This window comes from Fringilla coelebs (assembly GCF_963513975.1).
Source record: "Fringilla coelebs genome assembly, chromosome: 6".
NCBI lineage: Eukaryota > Metazoa > Chordata > Aves > Passeriformes > Fringillidae > Fringilla > Fringilla coelebs.
Genome location: NC_140034.1, coordinates 23767186 through 23795135, shown reverse-complemented (window position 1 = coordinate 23795135; position 27950 = coordinate 23767186). Strand labels below are relative to the sequence as shown.

The 27950-nt window shown below is 41.1% G+C and overlaps 2 protein-coding genes across 5 annotated transcripts; one reads left to right on the top strand and one right to left on the bottom strand.

Annotated features, from left to right (window-relative positions):
• Positions 1-192: 192 nt before the first annotated feature.
• ZNF410 (zinc finger protein 410) lies at positions 193-18085 on the top strand. 3 transcript variants are annotated; one of them, XM_084207697.1, is made up of 10 exons: positions 193-221; positions 1399-1624; positions 10256-10391; positions 10700-10933; positions 11223-11414; positions 12281-12440; positions 12759-12940; positions 15614-15703; positions 16792-16917; positions 17469-18085. In XM_084207697.1, exons 2-10 carry the CDS (start codon positions 1592-1594, stop codon positions 17651-17653), a joined length of 1338 nt encoding a protein of 445 aa, XP_084063823.1. In that variant the 5' UTR covers positions 193-221; positions 1399-1591; the 3' UTR covers positions 17654-18085. The 3 variants fall into 3 exon arrangements, with proteins under 3 accessions (XP_084063823.1, XP_084063825.1, XP_084063824.1); XM_084207699.1 differs by lacking the exon at positions 16792-16917; XM_084207698.1 differs by lacking the exon at positions 1399-1624 and having other exon boundaries at positions 198-221.
• Positions 10738-27788, bottom strand: FAM161B (FAM161 centrosomal protein B). Of its 2 annotated transcripts, XR_014616232.1 has the most exons (9): positions 27471-27788; positions 25745-26307; positions 23709-24046; positions 23189-23316; positions 22731-22898; positions 22389-22488; positions 20829-20959; positions 15601-15736; positions 10738-10795 (listed from the first exon to the last, which is right to left on the bottom strand). XR_014616232.1 is itself a non-coding variant. In XM_084207696.1 (8 exons), the coding sequence occupies exons 1-8, from the start codon at positions 27617-27619 to the stop codon at positions 20515-20517; spliced, it is 1668 nt and encodes a 555-aa protein (XP_084063822.1). In that variant the 5' UTR covers positions 27620-27788; the 3' UTR covers positions 19541-20514. The 2 variants fall into 2 exon arrangements, 1 of the variants encoding a protein (XP_084063822.1); XM_084207696.1 differs by lacking the exons at positions 10738-10795; positions 15601-15736 and adding an exon at positions 19541-20605.
• Positions 27789-27950: the final 162 nt, after the last annotated feature.

The following is a 27950-nucleotide window of genomic DNA, read 5'->3' as shown; positions in this document are numbered from 1 at the left end:
TAAAAAAAGGTTTACTCGAAGAGGAATCAGGCTGCAGCTACAGACTGCAGTCCTGGTAACGATCCCAAGGGAAAAACCCAGTCACCGAGCTGTTCCTCTCTCTTTTCGGGGCGACGGCAGCAGACGGCGGCGGGCGGCAGCGTCGCCCCGCCCCGCGCTCGCCCCGAGCCCGCGCGGTGTTTCCGGCCGGGGCTCGTCACGTCCGGGCGGCGGAGATGCCGGTAAGCCGGGTGGTGGGGGTGGTCCGGCCGCTCCTCCGGGACTTGCCGACCCCTGTGGGGTGCGAGAGCCCAGCGAGCCGCGGAGCGCGGGGAGACGCCCCGGCCTTGCTGGCCTTCCTGTCCCCGCTACCGGGGCCGCCCCTCACGGCTGCGGCCGGACCCCCGCCCTGGGGCGGGTGGCACCTGCCCCGCCGGGCCTCGTCGCTCCGCCCTGCCCCCGTTCCTCCCCGGGCCTCCGCAGGGCTCCTCCCGGCCGGGGCGTGGGCAGCCGGGCCTGGCAGCGCTGGCTCTTGTCCCCGTGGGTCGCTCGGGGCCCGCCCTGCCGGGCACGGGCTGACAGGGGCAGCGGGTGGCCGCGGGAGTGTCGCCGGGCCCCGGCCCGCTGCGTGCGCAGGGCTGAGTTACTCTGCGCTCGCTCGCTGTGCTGGCGTCTTGCCCCTCCACGGCAAGTGAAGCTCCGTGCTGCAGTGCTGCTGTCAGGAGTGTGAGAGGAAGGCTTTTAGATTCTCTTTCTAGCTGATCCAGTATTCTCGTTACTTTTTAACATAGTCAATAGATTGGTAGTTGTGTTGGAAAGGGGAAAAAACTGTATGTAGTTCACATTTTTTTCCCATCAGCAGTGTCTGAGTGTTTTCTCGGCAGGCAAGAAAAGCTTGTTCTCGTTCCCCTTTTAGCACAAGCATCATATGGGTATTTGTGAAATAAGTTCTATTTATCTGGGCTCACCAAGAAATTAAATTTCTGATTCTGTGAAATATCTCGACTGACAGGAAGAACTGATGTTTCCTGCTGACAGGTTGTTTGTATATGCTCCCTTTTATCAATAATTTGGATAATTCCACTGTGTTGTGGGCTGGGAATTCAGCTTCCTCATATCTTGCATACTTTATGTGATTTGCAGTTGATCCCATAAGTTTCCAGAACAAACGAGGCAATTATCCGTTAAAAATTAGTGATTGCAAAAAAAATGTGGTAAATCATCTTAACACTGTGAAATTAATTTTTAAAGGCTATTTTCTTGATTCAGTGAAAATAGAAATCCAGGAACCTCAATTAATGAGTTTTACTGATACCTCAAAGTATATTTTACAGTCGCATCAACACATGTTCACTTCTTTTTGCTTTGCTCTTGTTTTTCAGTTCTTCTTTCTTTATGTTTCCTTTTTTGTTGTTTTAGGTTAAATTAATTATTTCCGCAGCAGAGCTTCTTGCAGAAGGACCACCACACTGGTTTGCACTTAGGAAAATATGAAAATAAGCAGGGAGTGTTGTTCTCTCTGAACTAAAAAAAAAAAAAAAAAAAAAAATTAAAAAAAAAAAAAAATCTGTGCCTTGCTGAGAACAGCTGCAGGAGTTGGACACTTGAATCAATGTTATCGGATGAGTTAGAATCCAAACCTGAGGTGAGCAATTATGAACTGAGTTTGGTTCCCAGGAACGTTTATGAGCAACACTTAAGAGTCAATGAGTTTACTCAGATTGCTGCTTACATACTAATTTTCCAAGTGTTTTCAGTGACATCTTCTAATGCTTCCATGCTTTGATTTGAATGGTAAAAAATTAGAAAATATTGCAAGTTTTTTTCACCTCCTTTCAAGTATCAGCCAATATTCTTGCCTGTTCTCAGGTTACATTTTTTCCACTTTTACAGCACTCTTTCGTTATGAGAATAAAATAAATTAACGGATTGACTATTTCTTTCCCTCAAACCAAATTGACTCTACTTGGTTTTGGACAATCTGAATTATTCTATCAGCATCAGCCAGTCCTGTTCTTCAGAGTACTCCTGTTTCCATGAAGCAGTTGGCAGAAATGGTAGGCAGAATGGTAGCAGCCCACAGGGGATCCCGGTTGCTCGGTGTAAGGCTGCTGGACTGTTCCAGATTCAGCTGGGCATAAATTGCAGGGACATTTGTGCATGCACAGCCAGCCACAAACACAGGTAAAGCATGAACATACACATTATCACATGCACAGGGAAAGTATGAACAGCCATGGTTTGCTAGTGGGCTATAGCTGTACCCTCATCACTCGATTCTCGTGCATACTCACATTCACATGTCTCTGCCAGGCCTACAGTCCTCCTGCCTAGAGCCAGGGCTTTTAAGCCAGTTTCTGGCTGGAATATTTTTTGGTTTTTTTCCAGACTGTGGTAGCCTCCTACTTGCATTGGTCAACTAGAAGCTCACTAGCAGTGGACTCACTTGTAGGTAGAATATTTAGCAATGTCTTTGCTAATTAGATAGGAGAGACTGCAGTGATCAGGCACAGCAGTGTACTAACTAGCAGCCTGCAAACATATGTTTGGAGTCTCTTCTCTTCCCCCCTACCCCTGGTTCTTCATTTATCCACCATGATTCCTCCTTTGATCCTCCCCCTAAACACAGCATAATAAGCTTAACACATCCTGCTGTCTTTGTTGTATTGGATAGTAAGTTTAGTCTGTCATATGAGACCCATTCTGATAAGCCACAATAGCTTTTTTTCTTACCAGTTAAAATTTCTGGTTGAACCTTTACAAGATGTCACTCCAGCAGTGGCTCGCTAATCAGGTACTGAGGAGTTCTGGGCTTTGTTACTCTTCCCTGTAATGTGCTAGATACAAGTGTTTGCAATTTGTTACATTCAACACCACCACCACCTCCTGGCTCTCCTATTCCTTGCCCTTTTTTTCAGGTTGAATGGACGTCAGCGAGCTCTCTGTACATTTCCCCACTTAAAGATGCGGGGTTGTATCACTTGGTATTCTTGCTTTTCCTGGTTCTCAGCTTTACCTCTGCAGATGGCTAAAGTTCTAGAGCAGAGGACATAGTACAGCTATGAAATACCTTTTGGGGAAGTTTGCAAGACTTAATTGAATGTTTTTTGTTGAGTCTTCTCAACAAAAGTCCTGAGTTTCTATCCCTATAAGCAACACAGCATGTATCTTAAACTGCTACTCTAAAAAGAATGATGATTACAGCTCATGTGATATGTTAAGGCATTTGTTTCTTAACAGAGCAGCCAAAGCCCTTCCAAGCTCACTGTTCAGGAAAAGTAGCTGCAAATTCGTAGCAGCACTGAGTAGTCTCAGCACGATCTGCAAAGAGTTCCTTTCTCTTGCCTTGTCACTGATATCTCATACATTCTATTGATTTTTTTCGGAGTTCTGAACTGTAAGGTGGGAGGACTTTGTTACTTTTGTCTGTGAATGGGTGGTTTCCCTTAGATTATTTCTGACAGCCAAGGACCAGGACAGTTGGAATGCTCATTCCTGAAATAGGAGCTATAACTGGGCCTTGTCTTTTCTCAGCTTGAGTAAGGTATTTGTTAATTAGGCTTATTTACATAATAGTCCTATTTCCTCATGGCAGAGTTGCATTTCCTTCCCAGCAAGCCCATAATAAGAGTTAACTGTTTATTCTCCAGAAGAAACAGGCCTGGTAAATAATAAAAGTTACAGTGGTTGTTGCAGAGGGCATTCTGTAGATGCTGTCTTCTAAACCATATTCCTCAATCTTGATTGAGGCTATTCTATACTAAAAACTTTGTTTTATTTCCATGTATACATGCCCTTTTTTTTTAGTCCTGATTATGAAACTTGGGTGTTAAGTTAGTGCTATTTTCTATTGCTTTGATGTGAAATTGGTAGATACCCTTTTTACACTTTTCCCAAATAGCAGTTCAGATGTCTCTGAAAGTAAATGATTTTATATCCTCTAGTGAGCCATGGCACCACAATTCTTATAGCCACAGGTGTTTTTTCATGTACCCTACCATCTGAGAAATAATATTAATTAAGAACTAGCTGTATTTCTGTGACATCTAGATGATAACAATCAAAGCACTATGTCTCTATTGGATAGCCTTCTTTGCTACTGGTTTTATCCCTAAAGAATCCACCAACATACCATTAAATATCTAATGCTTGAGTAGAGGTGAATTCTCCTTTCGTAGGAAGTTACAAAGTTGCTTGGAGACAATTGTATGAACAGATGGATCTGCTTTTTCTTCTGGACTCCCTGCCCCCATAGCTATGTAACTATCATTCCTCAGGGAACTGCTAAGATTTGCATTTTGCGTGCTTTAAGCCTTTGAGGTGATTTATTACACTTGCACGTATTTCCAGTCACGTCCACCATACTGGTCCAGTACAGGGTGCATTCTGCTCTTGGGGTAACTCCTAGCATAATGAAATAGATTACAACTCTGTTCTGTAAATTGAATTAGTTATTGAAAAGGGGGTGAAGAGAGGTATTTTAGCCTCTCCTTTCTCTCCTCCTCAGCACTGCATAAGGAGAGACACTTGTGATTTAATTAGTTCCCCAGAGGCTGTATGGGAGGAGGACATCCTGGTTTCTAGGTAACAAGCCTTCTGCCCTGCACACCCTTCAGCTTCAGCCCCTCCTTTCTCCTTCCCCTCTACTAAATTTTCTTTTGACCTCTTTATTTTGTTGTGGTTCACTGGTTAAATTTAGAGCAGGAATGGCTTTGATTAAAGACATGGTCCCTGCTGCTCTGGGAATCTACTCTAGCTCTCCAGCTGTCTAGTGGGAGGATAGATCTGAGGTTCTGGAGAACCTTGTTACCCTGTCCCTCCCAGCAATCCCTACTTCAGCCAAAGCAGCTGCCTGACACTTCTTGGCTTTTGAATCATCTATTATGGGACAAACTTAAGATGATCCATCCCAGGTGGCCATATCATCATTTGTTTCTGGTTTGGTTATTTTGTTGGGTTGGTTGGTTGTGGTTTGGGTTTGGTTTTATTTTTTGATTTTTTGTTTGTTTGTTTGTTTTTGGTGGTTTTGTTTGGTTTTTTGTTTTGTTTGGTTTTTTTGTTGATTTGGGTTTTTTTGGGTTTTGTTGGTGGGTTTTTTTTTTGTTGTTGTTGTTAAGGATTTCTAGTAGAGGTTCTCAATTCTTTAAACAGTTTTTTGGTTGTTGTTTGTTGTGGGTTTTTTTCCCTCTCAGGTCAGGGACATTACCAAGTCTCTTGGTAACACAAGCATTCTGCATTGCTTGCAGTGATAGACCCTGGCATAATCCTGTCCAACCATTTCTTGTTGACCAGCAGGGATAACAAGTATTTGCTTAGTGACAAGAACCAAGAAATATTTTGCATTTTTTAATACATCACTGGTCTGTATTATTTACAGAATTTTCAGTTATGTGGCATTTCAGCTGAAGTAGTTAGAGGAGGGTATATTCAAGAAGGTGATATGGCAGAGCAAAAATAAAATTCATTATATCAAGATGCAGCTGAATTATGCCCTCAAAGGATTATAGATTCTCTCTGTATGATTCATGTCTGTCCCATAAAGTTTCAATCTCTTAAGTCAAGGATGTCCTTTTGCAATATTAAAATTTATTTCAAATTCCAAGGGATGTCTTAGCTATAGAGTAAAGCCACCTCACACCTCTTATCGTTCCTTTGGTAATCTGTTTAATATTCTGTTCATTCAGTTTCCCTAACTATAACTATTCTGGTGTCCCAAGATGACCTATCTGCTTTGCTTACAAATTCTAGCACTTTGGTCATAGTGGATCAGTCTCCCCCCTATGCAGGGATTCTACAGTCACCATCTCAGGAATATTTACAGCCCATTTGGGGCCTGTTTGTGATGCCAGATGTCATTTGGTTATGGGATCTGTCAAACTGTATCATCTAGGAGGTTCCTGCCTTCCTGGTTCTTTCAGACATGAGACCACCAGACTGTTCCCTGGGCCTGAACTGCAAAAATATGCCTGTGCACACACAGACAGTATAGACATGATGGCTGTGTGGCAGGATAGGGCTTTTACCAGCACATGCAAACACAAATGGCATTCCCATGGAAAAAAAAGGCCACAAATGGCCTAATCCGGTCCCTACTTCTCAGGTAAAAAGGCTTGACACTTGCTAGCATATCACACGTGCCCTCCCTTAGCTGACATGCAGACTTGTGATCATGCATCTGTCCGCTCTTTGCCAAACCTTGAGTTCTTCCAGTATCCATCTCTGGGCCTTGGGCTTTTTAATTCAACCTCTGGCCAGAATCTTGAGTTTCCAGATGGTGTTTTTCTATGCCAAAGTGAATTTAATCAAATGAATGTACTCAGAAACCATTTAGGAGCAGAAAGCATTAGGGAGGTTGAGATAGACCCCAGTGGTGATGCAAAGCAGCAACCTGTAGCCTGCTAATGTGGTCAACCAGTATTATCCTCAGTCCCCTTTCCGTTAGCAATAGTTCTTTTTCTCCTATGATCATTCCATTTGCTTGCCTTTGGTCCTTCCCCTAAGCATCCATACGTTTTTCACAGTCCCACAGTCTCCACTCAAGATACCTTGGTGAGTTTTACCCAGTCCCAGAATTTCCCCCATATCCCATAGGAAGTTTGCTCTTGCAGATGAGATATAGGTTCTGGTAACCCAAGACAGCATTGTTCCTATTCCTTAGAAAGTTTCTGGTTGAATTTTTTTCAAGGTCACACTCAAGTTATTCCTGTATTGGCCCATCCATCAGTGTCCCAGGAGTTCTGGGTATTTTTACTCTCTCTTATCTGCAGTTTGCTAGAATTTGTTAGTGTTTGTGTATCTGTGCATTTAATTTATCACTGTTTGATATAATTTGTCCTGTTCCTAGATTTCTATGCTGAATAGCCAATTACCAGATACCCTTATAATTTCCTATTTACTTTCAGCTGCAAAACCATATTGCAAGAAGCTTAAGACAGCATGACACAATGTTTGTAATGAGTTCATTCCTGTATTCCAGTTGCTGTAGTTGTCCACAAAGGTATTCAATAATTTTGAACAGGAAGGTTTAGGAAAAATCTGTCAATATAAAACTCACATGAAAACCTTTTATTTTGTCTGAATTATTTGAGTTGATGATTGGTTTGCTTTAATTTATATGAAGGGTTGAAGTTTTTTTATTCCACATTTTAATAATGGGCATGATTCATGTCAGTTTGTTTCCTTCTGATTTTTTTGTCCTCTCGTAATTCTCTGTACTAGTTTGTCATTACTTTACAAAGCAAATTAAAAGGAATTTCTGTCTTCTGAGCATCTGTTTGTGGTTGCTGCATTTTGCTTTTCTCTAGTGGCTTAATATTGCTATGTTGAAGTGGAAGGTGTGAAGCAAAGCTTTCTTGTAGGAGGTAAGTTTCATTTAGGTCTTTTTGTATAAAAATAGGCAAGTCCATAAAACAGGTGTTTCATGGTGGAGTAAGAAGCAGTAGGGCTCATCAGCATAAAAGACAATCCAATAATTTAGATCTATCTTAGTGCTCACAGTTTTTCGTCTCTACTTCTTTTTTCTGGTTGCCTTGCACATTATTCCTAACTCTCTTTTTACTTCTCTTTCTCCTATTTTTTAATCCTAAATTTGAATGCATGGCCTGGGTGGGGGGAGACACTGTCTCTTATTGCCTATGTATTTTTTTGACAACATAAAAATAGATTCATCTTCTTGCTAGGTCCTCTGGATACTCTTATATCTAAGATGAAACAGTTCTAACCTTTCAAACTGCCATCTGGCTTGTGGCCTAGTTCAAATGGCACATTGCCATCTGAATGACTGCAGGACTTAATTTGTAGCTTCATAATTGTCAGTGATGACAGCCTGCTCCTAAGGGAGGGTGAGCAGGGAGTCAGGGGTGATCCCAGCCCAGGCAGTGCCCTCACAAACCAGGGCACAATACTGCAGCACTTGAGCATGGAAGGCAGAGACAGGTGCTGGAATCCTCAGCCCTAGATAAGGCAAAATGGTGAACCAGTCCAGGCTCTATCCAGAATCCAGGCAGGAGTAGCAGAAGATGGGGCTGGGGACACAGGTGCAGTAAAAATCTGAGGTTCATCCAGTAGACAGGGCTTGAGACAGGTAAACCTACAGCACAACTCATGAAGGGAATGACTAGCCCAGGCTGAACTTAAAGGAGCCCCTAGGGACACAGAGTGGGTGCGGGTCCCAGGGAGACCAATCAGGGCTGTTAAAGCTTCAGGGTTCCTACAGCAGCACCAGCAGCTCTTTGGGGTAAAAGTGTTTGAGAAAGCATTAGTATTTCAAGTGTTTTTGTGAGAGGAAATGAACATAGAGAAATCAGAGTTTTCTTTACAGTCACTTTGATTTAACAGACTTTCTCTTGATGTAAGAGAGACTCAAAAGGCTGCTGTCTGCCACAGGAATCATTTGGAATTAGATGCCAATAAATCTGAAAAGGAATTACTAAGACAATCACAACATACAAAATAAGAATCAAATTATCTGTGACTGTTGTGCTTTAATCACAAATGTACAATAGGAAAATCAGGATTTTTTAGTCTTTTTCTTTTGACACTGATGAACTATCTCACTGCACAGACAGCTCTATCTGGTCTCTCTGTGACTGCATGTTAAATGTGTCACAATGAGGGTAGTAGCTTTTGAATACCTATCTTGTACAATTTCCTTCTAAATGCCGAAGATAAAAGTTTGCTACACACAGTTGTTTGCTAGACAGCAGCAGAATCAGCAGATGCTAGAGATAAGGAACTTGAGGTTTAACTTTTTTGTGTATTGTTACTGTCCATATTTCTTCATTCAGTGTTTAAGAAAACCCCTGGGAATGTGAGTACACGAGTTAATTTGTTTGACAGAACTTAAAGGCAAACAAATATATCCTACATGTGGGGTTTGAGCAGTATTTTCTCTGAAATGTGGAGTATGTGTCTGGGTGTGTTACAACTGGCCCCCTTCTGTCCTTCCGAAGTGTAAATCCCTACAGGGGAGGGATTTGAGACAATGTTTAAAAAAGCTCATGCAGTTCACAGAATTTGTTCAGTCCATTGCAAAAGTTGGACTGTATTATCTCCCAACTCCCAGCAGCACTTCCTTTGTTAAATGAAAATGAACACAGGCTGATTGCTTGTAGCTTTATCCTCATAAACATGGGCAGCACAAAGTACCTGGTTCTGTGTTCAAGGGCTGCTGCCTAAGGAAAACCTTCATGGATTTCTTTGGGATTTATCCCCACACTTCTCATTTCGCTAGCTAACTAGGCTGGCTTGGGGTTCATTAGCATATGACACGCACTAGAAATTAGTGTGTGCCACTGGAGACCCACTGTAGAGAGCAGGACCACACAGGGTGCAGGTAAGAATGGAGCTTAGTAAGAAGACAGGATGGAGTGTAAGAGTTAGGCTGTGCCAGACAACTGAATTGACCAACTTCCTGCTTATGTGCAATGGGCCCCTTTTATCCTTCCCTCCCCATTTTCTTATGTTTGTTCTGCCCTGATCCATCTTGATCTTTTCCTTTTCCTGCCTTTGGCCTTTCCCTTAAACAATGCCTAATAAGTCCTGTACAAATCCCCCCAAATCTTTTGATCAGTCCCAAATTCCTCCCATCTGAGAATGCATCTCAGTTTAAGTCCTGTACCTCTTTATGCAATAGTCCCCCTTGTTTCGTGTAGTATTTTGGAGAGGTTTTCTTCTGTTAATCCCCTTAGTGGGTGGGTTGGTTGTCCATCTTTGTGGTTTTAGGAGTAGTTGATTTGGATGGGTAAGGCTGTCTGTGTTCTTCCCTTTGTCATTCCAACCATGTTTCTCTGATTATCTGCTTTTGAATAGCCATATGATAGACATCTTTGTAACTAGTCTTCTGATGGTTTTTGGTTTTTTTTTAATTTAGAAAAGGCCAGCTTTCAGTTAAGTATTTAAAAACAATGATTTTAAAAAATACCTGTACCAAAGGCTGAGTGTGGAAAACATTACCTTGAAATGTTAGACCATAATAAAGTGTCAAGTGGTAAAATGTTAATTAAAAAGAAATATAGCCTACCTAGACTTACTTTGCAATGATCCAGAGCTGTTTATTATAAGTTGAATGAGAAGTTTGTAGGTATTTCAGAGATGACAAACAATTCTTTCCTTTTATTAATGTAAATTGAAAAGTTTCTATTTATATCTGTGTGTATTCATGGTATTATATTCAATGACTCCTACAAGACAGTAGGGACTACTGGATTGACTGGATTTAGTACCTCTTAAAATGATTTGTGCTACTCTTGACCTAATCTTCAGTATGTTTTTTCAGCTGCTGGTTCAGTTTGTTCAAAATACTTCTATTCCACTGGGACAAGGACTGGTGGAATCAGAACCAAAAGACATCACCTGTCTCTCTCTGCTTCCTGTTACTGAGACCTCAGAATGCAACAGACTCATGTTGCCAGGTAAAATCTATGTGGCAGATCTTTGTGACCCTGCCCTTCATACAGCTGTCTTTACTTCACCACTCTGGCCCCACTGTCTCTTGCTGATAAGACATTCCAGGGATGGAGGAACAGGTTCAGCAGAGAGACTGAATTTTCTCATTTAATAGTGAAGTCTGACTAGAAACTTCCTCTTCTGACTAGAAACTTCCTCTTCCCTTCTCTCTCAAGTTCTGGTGGGTTTTTTTTTAGAAAAATAACTTCATAGGTGTCCTTTAGTCACAGTGTATTTATACTTTTATTTACTCTAGTTTCACTTTCCTCATTAGATGATGAAAGAGATCTCACTTCTCCAAGTCACACTAATTCTTCCAAAGATGTTTCTTCATCTGCTGTCTTGAGAAGTCTCCAGGTAAATGTCGGCCCTGATGGAGAGGAAACAAGGGCACAGAATGTACAGAAACCATCTGAACTTCTGTCAACTCCAGAAACTTCTAGTTTATTGCAAGACTTCCAGCCTAGCGACAGCACTTCATTCATTCTTCTCAACCTAACAAGAGCAGGTAATTGTCCTTCTGTTTATCATCTGGCTGGATATGTCTCAGCAGAATGCAGGAGATACAAGTACAACTCTGTCCCTGTTGCTTATGAAGAGGAAAGATCATGAAATTTGCTGGGCATTATTGGATATTTTAGGACCATTTAGTCATCAACCTCTTTCTACAATGTAGAGGTCAGTGGAGACTTTTTCAGGGCAGCTATTTCATCCATGCTATGAGCACTAATCTCTGAGAAACAAAAGAAATTTCCCTCTGTTACATTATTGTTTCACAAGTTTGTCTTCTTTTCTAGGGCTGGGGTCTCCCGCAGAGCACTTGGTGTTTGTTCAAGATGAAGCAGAAGATTCTGGCAATGACTTTCTCTCCCATGATAACACAGACAGCAGTACCCCATGGTTCCTACGAGTGCAAGAATTGGCCCATGACAGTTTAATTGCTGCCACTCGGGCACAGCTTGCAAAGAATGCCAAAGCAAGCAATAATGGTAGGAGATCCACAGATTGTGTCTCCAAAGTTGAATGTTCCATACAAGACCCCTAGTTTCACATTGTTTCTTCCTCTCTTTAATTCTCGCTTGCTTTGAATCACTTATGACATCTTTAAATCATCAGTGACAGAATTATACAGAACAATTATGCTTTTTTCTTAATTATAAATAGGCTTCTCATTTTTTCTTGGGGAGTGAACTCTAGTGGAACCATCTGTTCATTGTAGCCTACTAGTTCTTCAGTACATGTAAAGAATATCTTCTTTCTGACTGCAGCTGCTTTTTTTTTTCAACTTTCATTTTCACTTTTATGAGCCTATTTTTAAAACATACTGTGAATTATACTTTCTTTTTAGCTCCACTGAATTTGGAGATCAGTTTTCTGGAGAATTCATAATTGGATTTAGTCACATGCTTTTGGACTTAATTATTTTAATAAATAACTGCATGCAAATGCGGTATCTCTTATTTTAGCTGAGATGTTTTTAAAAGCAGCTTAGCTAATAGGTGAAAGTTGGCTGCTAGTTAAAATTGGTTGTTTGATATTGATATAGAGACCATTTTTACAATTTCTGGTGCATTGGCTTTCTATTCTTTTTGTGATAAGCCTTATCTGGTAGCAGCTGATCTGATCCAGATGGCTTGTTGGGAATAGTTTATGGACCTGGTAGGGTTTGCAAGTCTGTGTCTGATCTCTGGTATAGGCTAGGCAGCAGCATGTAGGACATCCTGAACAGTTAGTAGCCAGACACATACCTGATTTACAGTCCTGTATCATATATGGTGCTGTTTTTTCTATTAAATTTGACACATTATAGTAATCTGTATATTTTTTAGATTTTGGTGGGCTTTTTTTTTTCCAGGGGAAAGTGTTCATCATTGCACAGGAGATGGGCAGCCAAAAGATTCAAGCCCCATTCCTCATTTATCTCGTGTGGAAAGAAAGCTGAAGTGCACAGTTGAGGGCTGTGATCGGACATTTGTATGGCCAGCTCACTTCAAGTATCATCTGAAGACACACCGGTGAGCAGAATGAACCTATTTGTTGTTATGACCTTGAAAAAATGCACTCTGTATTTGAGATAATGTTAAGTTTTGACATTAACAAGCTGTGAAAGCCTCGCATTATTCATATAAATATTAGGTCTGTTGAGTGCTTTAAATCAATTATGCTGAAAAACTTGGATTAGATTTAGATAATTTTGCAGGTCTTTGTTATGTTTGGTTTAGAATTTTTGTATTTTAACAGGTACTCATATTTAATAAAAGAAAGAAGTCAAGTGTTCATGAAAAAATGCATTGCAGTAGCTGGTAATGAAACAGCTTTTTGTTGCTTTGCAGTAACGACCGCTCCTTCACCTGCCCAGCAGAAGGTTGTGGAAAAAGTTTCTACGTCTTGCAGAGGCTGAAGGTGCACATGAGAACTCACAATGGTGAAAAACCCTTTGTGTGCACAGAACTGGGCTGTGGTAAACAGTTCACAACAGCTGGAAATCTGAAGAACCACCTACGAATTCACACTGGTGTGTTTTAGACCTCACCTATTTGTGGTCTGCTGAGGTGGGGTCTTTCCTGAGAAATAAACCACTTCCTCCTCTGTCCTCAAACTATTGAAAGTATTATGTTGTTTACCTCTGCCCTCCATTAATGTCCCTTTTCTGTCAATTCGCCTTGATCTGTAGGTCAGATAAATCAAGTGCTAATCTCTTTTACTATCCTGTGTAGTTTCACACAGGCTTTACCTTTCAAATTGTGTGTGGTGATGCTCTATTCTGCTCAGACGCATACTCTGAAGATTCCCTTCCAGTAGTGTGGTGGAGGGAGGGGTGTGTGAAACTAGGCTGTTACCGAGGCAATAGTTAGTGAACAGGACTTAGATGAAATTGTGTTTTGTAAAGAGGTTATTTAAAATTCCTGAAAGGCTCAGTAGGTTAGATAGTAGGAGCTGTACTGACATCTGACTGACTAGCTTGTGTTACCTATGCTGCTTGTAGAATGACTACATTTGGGACATACAAGGAAATGAGGAATGCAGTGGAATGAGTAGAAAAATACAGTAGCAAAGAAAAGTAGAAAAAGGCATGAATTAGAAGGCAGCGTTATGGTGTGCGAACTGCTGTTTGCACCAACGCTAATTTGGGATGTTACTGTATGCTGGAGCCTGTATACTGTCAATTAATGCTCAGCTTTTTATAGTAAATAAAATAAGAACCTTTATTTCATAGTACTGTATTTTATAGATGTTTTGTTTATGATGGCTCCTCTGGAGAATGTGATCCTGCCTTGTCAGTATTTTTAGAAGTTGGTATAGCAGCCAAAGTACTTTAGGTGTTTTTGTACTAGAAAGTTGTTTGAGAGAGGCACAAAAGTTACTGTTGAAATGACCAGCAATATAATAACGACCAGCAATTTAATTAATGACCTGTAAAGTTCATAGTGAATAATCTGGTGATTTTGTTTGTTTAGTTTTTTAAGCCTCGGGGTTATCGCAACACTCAGACAAATGTCTCAGTTCAGGCTTCTTGGTATATTGTTAGACATTCCCTGATGGCCTCGCAAGCATTGTATTACAGTTGGTTAACATTTCAAAATAACCTTGACAAGTGTGAGAGAACAAGGCCTCCCTGGTAAAATGAAATTACAGATTATGTGGGTCGCCAGCAGCTGTTTGTGCCTTCTGCCTTCCTTAAACACGACCGTATGGTATGTGGTGTGTCTATGCACATGGGAAAAAGCTGCTATTTTAAAGTATGTGCAGTCTAGCTGGAACACATGGTTTGGGGGCAGATGTTGGGATGTAGTTAAAAATTGTGTATCCCAATAATAAAATTTTGAATGTGTAGTAACAGCAGCTATAATTTTTGCAGTTTTCTTTTGCACTTACAGCTCCCAGCCAAGGTGCAGATTAAGTTAATAGGCCCAGCTGATATATGCACAATCCTCCCTGATAAGAGAGCATTCTGCAACCAGCAGAGTAGTAGCTTGTGGAGGAGTAAATAGTAGCTTTCTAAACTGCAAATGGATAATGTGGAATTAAGAGTTTGATCAGACCAAAGGTGTTATCAAATTGCAGGTGTTAATAGCTCCAGGGTGTCTTATAGATGGAACCATGTGCTGTTATTTAGGTCAATGGTAGTTTTTCCAAACTTTTAAAGATTTATAGCAAGCCTGAAAGTACAATCAGTGTTTGAGACTCTGCTACATATTTCAGCTTTGTAACACCAATTGGAACACACTGTGTTGATCCTTTTCACTTACAGCTGTCAAATGCTATTGTAGACAAGAGGCTAATAAATGAGCTGTCGGGAGAAGAGTTCTAAAAGCAAAGTCACAGCAGAAATACCTTTAAAAACAAGTTTACTCTGAAAGAACTAGATATAAGTTGTACAATAAATTGTTAAAATATCTTGCTTAATCTCCTGTGGTCTTGCTATTACTCTTGTACAGGGGTCCAGTTAAAGACTTGAAATCATAGTGTTAAACATGGAATATTGAGTTCTTTAGTGGGATGTTGCAGGCAAAAGTTATGTCTAGCTTTATTAATATAGTGTTCAAAACAGATTAATTTTATTGCGCTGCATTAATGTAGTAACCTCCCAATTTATCATAATTTAAATAAATCAAAAATAGCTGGGATATAAACTTCAGCCCATGAGAACAATTTGTGCCTTGAATTACAGTTCCTCCACACATTGATATAAGTGACTGACACATCTCTCACAGGATTTTGGCAAGTTCAGCCTGATCTGAAATAAAGTATAGAATCTGATATGAAGGGAAATACAGTTAATGGGATTTTTGGCACTGAAAGGCAGAAAAGGAGCAGGACTCTGTGAGTATGGGGAACAGAGAGCTGGTTGTTGAGAACTGCAAATAGAAGATACATCATAGATCAAGTAGTTTTATATTACTCTATTATTATTTATATACTAGGAAGATTATCTAGAAACAGTGGTTCCTTACTTCAGTTTTGATCAATGATGGTCTAAGAATATTTTAAAATAATACCTCTGTTTCTTCTGGTGAAGAGAATGCTGTAAAAGCCTTAGGAAACTTAGGAAGGATGTGCAATTTCCATGATATCATAAATCTCCAAATGGGAGAATGGAATAGAGATGTCCAGGCTGTTCTCAGGGACGTGGGCCATCAGAATAAGTTGTGATCCCAAAATCTAAGAACTTACTTTTCCCTTGTAGGGGAAAAACCCTTTCTGTGTCAGGCACAGGGATGTGGTCGCTCCTTTGCTGAATACTCCAGTCTTCGGAAACATTTGGTTGTCCACTCAGGTAAGAGTCTTCATCTGACATTCTGTGATCTCTCTGAAAAAAGACCTTTATTGTAGGACTTTGATTTTATTTCCTTAAGAAAAATCCCGGTTTCTACAGAACTTCTGGTCATAGTGTTTTGACTTCCTTTTTGTGGTGCCTGTAGCCTGTACACTTTAATTTTTTATGTTGTGTCTATTTCTAAACTGAAATTACATTCTAAAAATTGTTTCTAAAATGTCATGAAGTTGAATATCTATTTCATAGCCACCATTTGGTTATTTAAAAGAGAGACTCTAGCATCTCTGTATATTAACCACAGCCATTTGAATCTGAAATCTCTTTCAAGTGGGTTTCTGCCATAGGTAGAGTTTTCCATTATTTTTTCCTACTACATACTTGTAATTGGACAAAGGTTTAGGTGGAAATATATTTCACAAGTGTTTCAAAGCTTCTGCCTTCTGTTTTGATTGATCTGTCTTATATATCATGAGCACACAATGAAAATGGTGTGTTTGGGGAATGGGAGATTTTATTGAGGTAATAGTATTTGGGATTGAGTTCTCCATGCTTTTTCTGTCCTGTCTCCTTGGCTCCCATGCCATTGAGCCAAGAAGTATGGACAGCATGCTTGTATTGTGAAAATTATGAACTGCTCTGTGAAATGAAAATCCTTTCACAGTGACAAGTCATCGTCAAGTCTCTGCTCAGTAAAGTAAAGCAGATGTTGCAATTTATTGTGTGATGGCAGGAGACAGCTTCCTTTTCTCTGGTCATTTTATTCTATATGTGGGACATCAAGTATTTCCATATCAATGAGTAAATGATTTCAAGTAACTTGTTTCCTCTCATCAATCTGACTTGAAGACTTTGTTACTCTTCAGACTTGAGTTATCCAACAATTGCCATTGCTGATATCTAAACCTCTTCTGATCTAGAAGCTTATGGCCCTCCAGGAGATGGGAATACATTTCATTTGGTTTATACTGATAAATTACCACCAGTGGTATTAACAGCCATTTTAAAACTGTTATTAGTTTCTTAGTTGATGAGGTCTCTTCTCCCAGTTTGGTAATTCTTGGGATATTTCTTCCCCCTTTGACTCCAAGGAGTGAAGCCCCATCAGTGCCAAATTTGTGGGAAGACATTTTCCCAGAGTGGTAGCAGAAATGTGCATATGAGGAAACACCACTCCCGAATTGGAACAGCTGGCAGCAGGGAGCGAGAACAGCCAGGTAAAGAAGGGAGCACACGCACTCTGGGGTAAAAGTGCAGGAAACAGAAATTAGTGGATGGTCGAAGAAAAGATGTTTGTCCTCATGATAGGAGACCACAAGCCAGTAAGAAACAAAGTCTATTCCTCTTGGAGATAAGGACTGTTTACCTTTCCCTTTTCTAGGACAGAAGACAAAGGTGTATTTTTGTATGGTTGTCAAGGGGCAAATATGTTAATTGTTTTCAAAATCAATGTGAATCTAGTTGGGGTTTTTTATGTGGATTTTTCCCTTGGTTATGTTTTCTTATTGCAAGCAGCCTGGGTTTTTACACAGTGTGAATTATTTAAAGAGAAAGCCAATCCTGCACAAGATCCCACCATAGTAAGGTTCAAAATAAACGTAGTATTTTCCATCCATTGGAGCACTGGCTACCCAAACAGTAGGAATGGATAAAGTAGTTGTCTAGGGAAGAATTCAGTACGACTTGAAGTGGGGCAGGGATTGTATCTTATATTGCAGTGTAATTGCATCACGGGAATTCTCTTTTACCCTTTTTTTTTTCACAATAGAGTCACTGATGGGCAGCAGTTTGCTGGAAGAATCAACAGTGCATAGTAAGAATCTCATCTCCATGAACTCTCAGCCCAGCCTTGGTGTTGAGTCTCTGCACCTGCCAGACACTGAGTCAATTATTGGAGTAGAAGAGGGTGAGACCAGCTGCTCTTTTTTCCGCCCTCTTATATGTGGTGACTGAGATGGGATCGATCATTCCTCCTTGAGGCTCACCATATTGCAGTGGGATGAATGAACATTGCTTTAACTGTGCACAGAGGGGTGGGTAGATAGTGGATGAATCCTAAAACTGGAGTTGGAGAAGATCTGCTGGACCAAGTTTCTCTCTTGCAGAGCTTGAAAGGTGAAGTCTGCTTAGGTGTCACTTAGCCCATGTTGTGGAACGCCATTTCAAAACTGCTTATGCAGTCCATCTCCTAAAGCCTAAAGTGTTTGTTTTGCGGGAGCACCTAGGAGCCCCAGCTAAGGACCAGGACCTCATTGTGCTAGGCACTGTTCAAATATTCAGTATCTTGAGCAACAGGCCTTCCTTCTACCCTTTACCTTCAGAGACTATATTCTAATACATCTCACTGTCAGAAGCTGACTTACTATATGAAATAAATGTACTACTTGATATCATTTGGTTACATTTGCTGTTTTCTGTTCCTGCTTTTCCCAGTCATTTTTCTCCAAAACGTTTTTGGTATATCAAGCTCTTTAAGTGAGTCTTCCACATGGTGTTCTGGAATATTTTGTTAACCTAAAGAGCCTTCACAACTGGTGTTACTGAGAATGCAGAGTTTTGCTAAGGTACTGTGTATCTGTAATAGCTTCTATGCAAAGGGAATACCTAGAGTTTATATTGCTCCCTAGCTGAATGGAAAGGTAGTGCTGCTGCTGGTACAGGTATTGTAACCTGGAGGTTCCTGCAGAAGCTCCACCAGCTACCTGGGAATCAAAGTGATGTTGTTTGGCTGCCATCTCAGCAATTGAAGGGAGATACTCCAGTGAGATGTCTTCTTTTCTACAGTATTGTTGTAGGTTAGCTGAACAGGCTGTAAATCTTGTAACTGAATATAACCAAATATTTTCATAAAGTGCAAAAATCCAGAACCATAGTTGAAACTCTTTATTTCCATACAATTTTCGAGACATATTAAGAGACTACAGCTCTCTTTTAGAATTACAGAAATGTAATCCTCCTTTCAGAACAAAATTTTGTTTAGCAAGAGAAATGTGAATTTCAGTTACTTAGTTTGATGCTTTTGCTTTTATCACATTTCTGCAATTTCAGTTTAAGGACCAATATGAAGGCTTTAATTTATTTGTTATTATATTCATGCATGTCACCTTACTATTTGTTAAAAGAATATGGCATAATAATTTAAACTTTTGTTCCTCCTTTCTTAGGGTTTCCCTTTTCACTTCACATACTTGGAAATTTCTTTTTTCAGCACCATTAACTATTATTATGGAAATCAGCAACCAATTTTAGTAAATACCCTTTAAAATGTATGTATTAAAATTTCAGTCCCACTGCTCCAAATATATCCATACAAAGAGGCTTTAAACCACAGAGTTAGAGCATGGAAGTAATCTTCTTTCCTTCCTCTTTCAATGAGGCAAGGCACGGTGACAATATGGTTACATCACTGCTCTTTTCCAGGGGATACCCAGAGAAAGAACAGCCTCTGGATGTCCTACACAATTAAACCTGTGTAGGAACTGGTACACTGGTAACAACCTTTCTGGAACCCTCCAAGGAGCTTAAGCCTGTTCTCAGTGTGGAGACTGAGTCACTAATGAGGATGTTGCAGTTTGGTGCATTCAGTCTGTAATGTAGCAGTGTGAAACCCCTGGGCCACAAATCCTTGGATTTAGTACTTTGTTATGATTTAAAATATCATTATTTCAGTTTTCTATCTTTGTCTCATGTGGTAGCTCTGACAGGTACTGTATTCTGACTTGATGATAAGGCTATGTTGTTATAGTGTAAGGAAAAAAGGACTGAGGTGACAAAAAGAGACACATCTTGCATTTAAGTAAGTGAGGTAAAGATGACTGATAAGGAAAATTGAGCAATACAGAAACATTCTATCTATTTGAAAATACTTTAATGTCAAAGTGCAAAATTCTCAGAAAACATTCCAGGTGGTAAGGATTTTTATTTTTGAAATGGTTATTAGTGTCAGGCAAAGGGAGATCACTAAAGTGTGAAGTACACTTTTCAAGGTGCACTAGGCATTTGAGTGCGACGTCCTGGCAGGCAACACCTAATCTTTTTTCCTCCAAAATCTATCTTTGATATCACACTAATCATACAATTAGGACAACAGTAATTCAAAGTGATGCATTCAAAGTGTTTAATTACAACCTTCTTCATAACTTTGGCTGTTTTTTGGGCCAAATTAATGACCTAAATTCATAAGATGTTGAAACACTTTCAAATCATGAAACATGGGAGATATTTTAATATAGGAAGAGTATTGGTTCTTACTAATGAGGGGAAGAAGCAGAGCTGGTAGTGGGTGAATGAAGAATTAACACCAGAGAAAGACTTCCATTTGAGTCTTCTCCCAGGGTGGGTCAAGTCCTGATATTTGTTTTTGTAGAAGTACCTTGTTTGAAAGCATTCTATCACATGTGTGTCTAAAAAAAGGTTTAGCACAGTAGAAGGCATTCTCCCTTTCCTGTGTGCTTCTGGGGCATACATGCAAGGAGCTGACAGTAGAGGATGCACCTCTTCAATCTTTCATATCTACTTTTATCCAAAGATAGTGCTTCAACTTCTCTAACTTCTTTTGTTGTCCCTTAAAGGGAAAGGGCTTACACAAGGGACACTTTTGAAGACTAAGGGAGGCTGCAGGGTTTGCTGGGCTGAACAAGACATGCTCTAAACAACAGTTGTTTCTTTTCCCTTTACTAAATTGCTAAATTCTCCCATCTCACCCTACAGCAATTCTTAGGTGTCAGCTTAAACTATTAAGTTCCTGAGGATTAACCTGGAGAATCTTGAACAAAAGAAGTCAAGAACTGATTGATGGATTCTTCTGCAAGCTTTTAGGTTGCCACTCCCTTTGCGCTCAGTTCCTCCTGAGGTACTCCTTCCTGGTTGGTACAGTCATCCTTTTCACCCTGAGGCTTGGGCAGCCTGCAGAAACAGTGATGGGCTAATACCAAAAATGGTTGGCCCCGTGGATATGAAATAGGGTGCAGTCATAGGAATTCAGAGAGAGACGCCACAATGCTTAATAAGAGCAGTGAAGTGAATTTAATTTTTCCTACACTGGATTATAGAAACTGGAATGCATTCATGAACAAGGAAAATATTTTTAGTCACAGACAAAACAGCTGTACTGCATTGTTTTTATTACCTGTGAACATCAGATTCTTCTTCCAGCAGGTCAGTGGCATCTTTCCCTTTTTTCCTTACAAATTCTTCGCTTAGGCCAACCTGCTGGAGGGTGCGTCTGTAGCGACGCTCTGCTCCTTGACGAGCATCATGCTGTGAAATCAAAACTCAAACAGTAAATGCAGTGAACTGGGGATTCCTCATAACAGTCAGCTGCTTTTGAAGTGTACATCTGATGCTCCTAATGGGGACAAGAGGACACCACAACTTCCTGTCCAAAATTTTTGTAATCCACACAGTACAGTGTCAAAACTGAACACTAGGACAATATCTTACATCTCCCAAAGCCAGAGCTCACATTTTCCTGCTGCAGTTCTTTTTTTTTCTTCCTTCCTCTGTTCTCTTCCTTCTACCACATTCCAGTCTTATCAGACTGGTATACTTGTGTCTGAATTGTAACTCTGACACTCAAATCAAAAACATGTGTAAAACCCAAGTTATGTGAAATCCTGTAAGCACATTTGCTTGTAAGTGGTAAGAACTAAGAGCAGTGAAGTTAATAAATGGAGAGTGCCTCTGAATTAGCTTCATATCAGCTCAACTGAAAAACAGCCATCTCCTATATCCTCACTGTTTCCAAATGAACCTTGCAAATCAATGTAGTCTGAGATTACAGTTTTTCAGAGGGACTGGCCAGTCCCTAAAGATTAAGATGTTCTATATGGAAGGATAGAAACCTAGTATGAACATGAGTGAACACTACTGATAACTATTGGTGAATACTATTGATAACACTATTGATTCACTATTGGTGAATTCTTACCAATCTGGTACACGGAAATATTACCACTATTTATCACACATGTGTGTTCTCTGCCTCCATTATCAGAACAGAAAGCCTGATCCAGGAGGGTACTTTCTGTTGAGAAATTTTAAATCAGCATATTGTCAATTTATTGTCACTGTTTCTAACCAGCTGCAGTTCCTGCAAGTGAAAGTGAAAGAGAAAACCCAGAGAAGAAGATACAGTAGAGATTGTATCTACACCTCAGATGCAAATAGAGATTTGTAGCTGGTACTGTGTGATGGTTGAGATGTGCTGAATGCAGCCCCAGACTGCAAAGCCTACAGATGATAAAAGCAACATAACCATAATCAATGTTCTTCTGTAGCAGTAGAGGTAGAAAGAAAAAGTGCTTAATTGGAGAGGGTTTTAAGAAAAAATGCTGCATCTCCAAAATGTAGTCTATGGTATTGAGGTGCAGAATAGGCATTTATTTAATTTCCGGGGTGATAAGGCCTTGATTTTGATCAGACCATACACTGTGATTGCAATATATACTAGGAACTGGCAAGCTCCTTGAAATAAGCCTGAATGGTTTTTTCAAGGAAAAAATAGGAAGGAATTTAAAGTATACTTTGGCTTTTCCATGTGTTATTTTGAGTGTAGCCCAGAGACTATGTGACTGTTTGTACCTTCTCATCCATGAATTAATTTGAGACTAGATTTCTTAATGCCTGTCTTAAATGAAAGACAATTTATCCTATTGCTCAGAAACACTCTGGGACTTTGACCACTTACCTTGGTGACCTGTTCAAAAAGGAATGGTCTGTTCTTGACTCGCAGCTTCATTTCTTCCAGCTCCTTTCTGTATTCTTTTGTTCTGTCTTGCATATTTTGCCTGAAATGGAAAAATTGCCTGTCTATTATAGGTTACCTCTGACTGTAGCTGATCAGGAAAAATGAATTCTCAGTGAGTGTTCCATTCTTTAAATCACTTTGGTAATTCTCTTGATTCTGAATGCTGGGAAAAAAAGTCCTATTGCTGACAAATTATGGACCTATTAGTGAAGCTCTTCTAGACTGCAAGCAAAAAACAGTGTTCACATTTTTAGTTATTTTTGTGCAGAGTAGGATACTGACCTATTCTGTTTTGACTTCTCCTTTTGTGTTTCCTCCAGACTTTTATGAGGATCCAGTGCTTTTGCTCGGCTGTTCACAGACTTTTGCATAGCTTGGCATTTCATTTTCTGTTTCTCCAGCCAATAAATTCCTTCTTTATCCCCTTCCTTTTTGTTATCTTGGGCATATCTATATGGAAAAAAAGTTACTGATGAGCCCATGTGGACTGCCAGACCCACATGCTAAGTGGAATTTCACTTTTGTAGTCCTCCAAGGAGAAAAAGCAAAATTTCAGCCGTACAAGTGTGCAGTTTCCAAAGCAACTGGGAGACAGAGCAGGACTTAACAAAGAAAGAAGACAGAGAAACATTTAGGAAATGTACTGTTGATGTAGTTGATGTGATGAGGGAAAACACCGGTGTTTTTTCCTCCATATTGGTCAGCAGTTGTACAGTCTCCTAGACAAACTTTCTACCTACCTAATAGCTGATTCCCTCTTTCTAGTTGCATCTGTAATATGCACAGGAAGGGTGTTGGAAGAGAGAGAGGAAAGTCCAGGCAGAGAGTGACTTTTTTGCACTGAAACCTTGGAAAGCTTCTGAGAATCCTGAAAGAAATGAAACTTCATTCAGTGTATTTGTTCACAGACAGTTGCTAGTACAGAATCTCCTCTGTTATTTGCCTACCAAAGAGAACAGCTGGGCTATGAGAATGCACTCACTCTTCTCTCTTCCATCAGCAGAGATTTACATGTGGATGGGCTGAGGGACAAGGTGAAGGAGACATGATTAGAGCTATGAAAGGGTGACTGAGCCTTAGCTGTCATAGCTCATTTTGTGTAGAATTTTGTTCTCTTGTTTGGCCTAGAATTCTGCAGTACTCTCAATACAAGGGCAGATGTCACAGGATGTTAACCATTAATATTTAAATGCTATAAACTTGAGAAGTTGGTATCTTGATAGGAGAAAGCAGTACCACAGAAATATCCAGCTATCTCACCTTTATCTTTTCGGTAGCCTGCCTCTGCCTGGCATGGAGATTGGAGGTTCTCAGCTTGAATGGCTTATTACGAGTTGGCTCTTTGATTTCTTGTCTCCTTACTGTTTTCCTCTGAAACGCCCAGTAAAGTTCTTCAAAATCTGGTATTGTTGGATTAATCCTTGGTTTGAAGCTGAAACTTTTGTCCTGTAAGAAGCCAAGCTTTTCCTGCTTAGTTCTGGTGGCAGTTCGGGACTGAGGCTCCCTCCGACAGTTGCTGGTATCTATAGGAGCTACAGAGCTGTCCAGCAAATCCTTTGCTCTCATTTGAATACGGATTTCCCTGTAGAGTTCAGCTTCTAAAGGATCAAAAGGAAAGCAATGAGAAGAATGTGAGTGACATAAAAGGCTGTGAAACTGCCACTGCCCAAGTCTAAACTTTCCATTATGATAACAACTACACATATAGAAGAGACCAAACATCCTGTGCTCTCCTTTCCCCCTTTTTCAGCCACTCTCTCCTTTGCCTCCCAGGGAAAGATAATTCAAAGATATCAGTAAAACTATGGTAGGGTCTCTTTCTTAGGCATTCATTTCTAGATATCTCTTACTTATTGGAGCAATCACTCAACAGGACATCTGCTATTCTTAAAGGTACCAGGTAACTTGTGTCCTTTGTCTCATTTGTCTTACAGAAGTGTTAATCTTCCATACTAGTCCCATACTTTTTATATGGGACCTACAGCCATGTTGACTGTGTGGTACAAATGAGTTGTAAAAGATGATGGCTCTTCTATGTAATCTCCAGCAGTAATTGCCTATAGTGGAAAAGCTTTTAAGTAAGGAACATTTGATGGATAGATTACGTTTTGTGACTTTTGTAACAAACTTTCTATAGAATATGTTTTAGAATATAGCATCGAGCTCAAGTCCTTTCCTGTGCAGCACTAAATATTTATGAAAATGCAGACAGTTGGCTGAGGGTTGGTTTTTTGCTTTTAGGGAAAAAAAATCAATACTGCTGTTTGCAAAATAAGATGGGTTTGAGTTAATTTATAGGTATTCATTGCCTGAAATATGAAATGTTCATTTCTGCTCCCTTCTCATATGCCAGATAGAAATAGAACAATGGTTTGTCCTTTGCTGCCTTTTACCTTTTAATCTATTTAGGTTAAAATAGAATTTTTGATGAAAACTGAACTGGTGTATCCTCAAGAAGAAATCACAGAAACAGTAAAAAAGGAGAAAAGAATGAGAAAAGCCATGAGAATTATTAAGGACTGGCTTAGTTCCCACATTCAAGCATGAAGTCTGAATTGCTTACTTCAAACTTTCAACTGCAGTGGCTTAAGCCATCTGAAAGCAGGCAAGCATCAGTAACATTTCCTTGGTTGCCCTGACTAGAATGGTCCTGGCACCTACTTTCCCTGTTTTAGCAACTGAGCCAGTGCAAGTGGGAAAGCCACTGGAAACATCAGAGAACGGCAGGAGAGACTGGACTACTACACTATCACTTAGAACCAAACTAATTGCCTGACTTGGGCTCAGGAAATATTTTTCTCCTCTCCTAGGGGTCCTGTGCAGAATGGATCACTTGAACAGGAGTAAAATTGTCAGATCTAAGATACTGCATGGACCTTGGAGACCTATGGCACTACATCTGTCTTCATGTTTGTGCCACAAATCACCTCAGTCCCTTTAGAGTAACCAAAGGTATGGAATCCAGTGCAGGGAAAGATTCCCAGACTGTCACAATCTGCAGCAAAATGGATATGGACATCTGTCTGTAGAGCTCAATGTGCCCATGTTTTCTGGGGAGTGGAACAGAACTGCTGTTGCTGACATTCACACAGGACTACTGAACTTAGGGCACTCTACTGCAAGGGTACCTAAACAAAATGTAATGACCAGTGACACACGGCAGACTCAACAACACCAGGGGACACTGGCCTTAGGTTCCAAGTGGTGCCCTACGAGCCACGATCTTACCTCCCAGCATGGAGACAGCAAGGGACAGGCAGGGAGGTGCTTTTACAGAAAGAGCCCTGGCATGTTACCTTTGAGTTTATCTCCAAGAAGTGAGTCATAAGTAGATTTGGGAACTTTTTTACTGGCTTGCTTCTGTTTGGAGCTCTCATTTGGGGTTGCTGCTGCCAGGAATTTTTGTCTGATAGCTTCTTTCTTTTTCTCTTCCTTCTCCAGAAAACTGAAGGGCCGCTGTGTTGAAAGTAGCAGCTCCTTTCTTTTCTGTGTTGCTGCTTGCCTGCGAATCTCATTCTGCTCCATTATTTCCTGATAAAGGGGCAGAAACACATGGGCAGGTACAGGCTGTGCCCGGAACTGTTTCTGACATTCAGCTTCATCCTGGCTTTGCCTTTTGTCTCTGTGTGTGTCTAGTTCAAGAAACATGTATGACTTCATCAACTCGGACTTTTTGCGAGCTTCCCGCAGGGTCATTTTGAAAGGCTGAGGGATGGTGATGGAAGGAATCCAGGGAGATGAAGCGCTTTTTGGCCTCAAGCGGGACTTAGGAAACAAGTGAGGCTTTTGCTGATCCCAGGTACTGTCTGAGGTGAGGTCGGTCAAAGAACTGGACTGCCTTATGTTACCAGATGTGTGACTAAGACAAACACATTATGAAGGGGAAATCAGAGACATTATTAAAAAACAGAGTTAAAAGAAGGGAGACACTACTGATTAAGAGAAAGACACCGCAGGCTGAGCTGGTTGTTAAAAGACAGGCCTAGGGTTTGTCATTCTCAGGCTCCATATTTTGCTTTGCTACCAAAGTTCGAGAGCAGACCTTTGCTTGTTTTGTTTTCCATGTATAAAATGGAAGTTAGGCCTACTTAACTGTGTCATGCAATTTCTTATGCTGAGAGCACTCTATTGCCAGAAAGGCCACAAGCAAACCATAAAGTTCCAGCTTTAGGGTTATCTTGCTAATAGCTACTCAACATAACAGACAAAAGCAGAGAGGCAATCAGGCACACAGATGCACAAATCCCAACAAACAGTACCAAACACTAGCATTCCCAGGATGCTGATGGGAATGTGATTACAAGAAACTGCTTTAGTGTGATGTTTGAGAGGTTTAGCTAGAAACTTTGTACCTGAGAAGATGACCATATTATTGATAATAAGAAAACCCACCTGAGACTATCCTGGGTCTCATTAAAATAGCAAACTTCTCAAAGGATGTCTGTGGGTGATTGTGAAAGTGAGGGAAACTTAGATTTTAGGGAAGGAATAAACGCAGACAAAAGGAAGGATCAAGGTGAATCAGAGTGGACCAAGAACAGCAAAGGGGAAAAAATGGGGGGAGACAGAAGGTGCAGATCATGTGTGAACAGACTCCTAGTCAATACACTTGCTGGTAATTGCTGCAGTCTCTCCCTCTTCATAAACTATTTCCTTTGAAAGAGTGCACATGTGACCTACTAGTGAATGCAAAGCTAGATTAACCACAAGGAAAGTCATCTGAGAGCTCGACCTTGGAAAGACCACAGCTCTGAAGACTGGATAGAAACGTGTGTCATCTGCTGGCACATTTCAAGCATGATTAGCTGATGAGCGAGGTGGGGATTTGTGCTGTTCGTGTTTTATGTGAAAGCTGCTTATGTGGGCACCTACTGACCCCATCCTCCCCGCTGTGACGACACTTGTGGCCAGTGTTGGCACTATACACGTGCATTTTGGGACATCATGCTCCGCCTCCTCCCTGGCCAGAAGGAGAAGGAATCCTGCACCCCATCCTGCCATCCTTACCAGGCATCGTCCTACCTGAGAGCCTCCCTCAGCTTCTCACGCAGAACTTCCGCCTCCCTCCTGAAACCCTCCAGCTCCTCATCTTCTTCGAACACCCCGAGGTCACCCCATAACTCTGCCTGGCACGGTACGCCCGGTTCTAACGGAGACCGCCGGCCCCCCATCCCGATAGGATGCTCCCAGCTCCTTGCCCGGCGGCGGGAAACGCAGGAGTCGGCGCGTTACAGCCTGAGGGGATGTCGCGTAACCTGGAAAAAACGAAATAAATCGGAAAGTGCGGGTTCTGAGGTTGCGACCCCGCCTCCCCGCCCGGGAGCGCCGCGCCCGGGCCCCCTCTCGTCCGCGGGCCACCGCCTCAGCCCGCCCCGCCCCGCCCCCGGCCTGCACCAATCAGCGCGGCCAGCGGCGCTCGGGCCCGCCCACTTGGCCTCACGCAGCCAATCAGACGCGAGGCCGGCGGCGCGCACAGCCGTTGTCATGGTTCCGCGGCCTCAC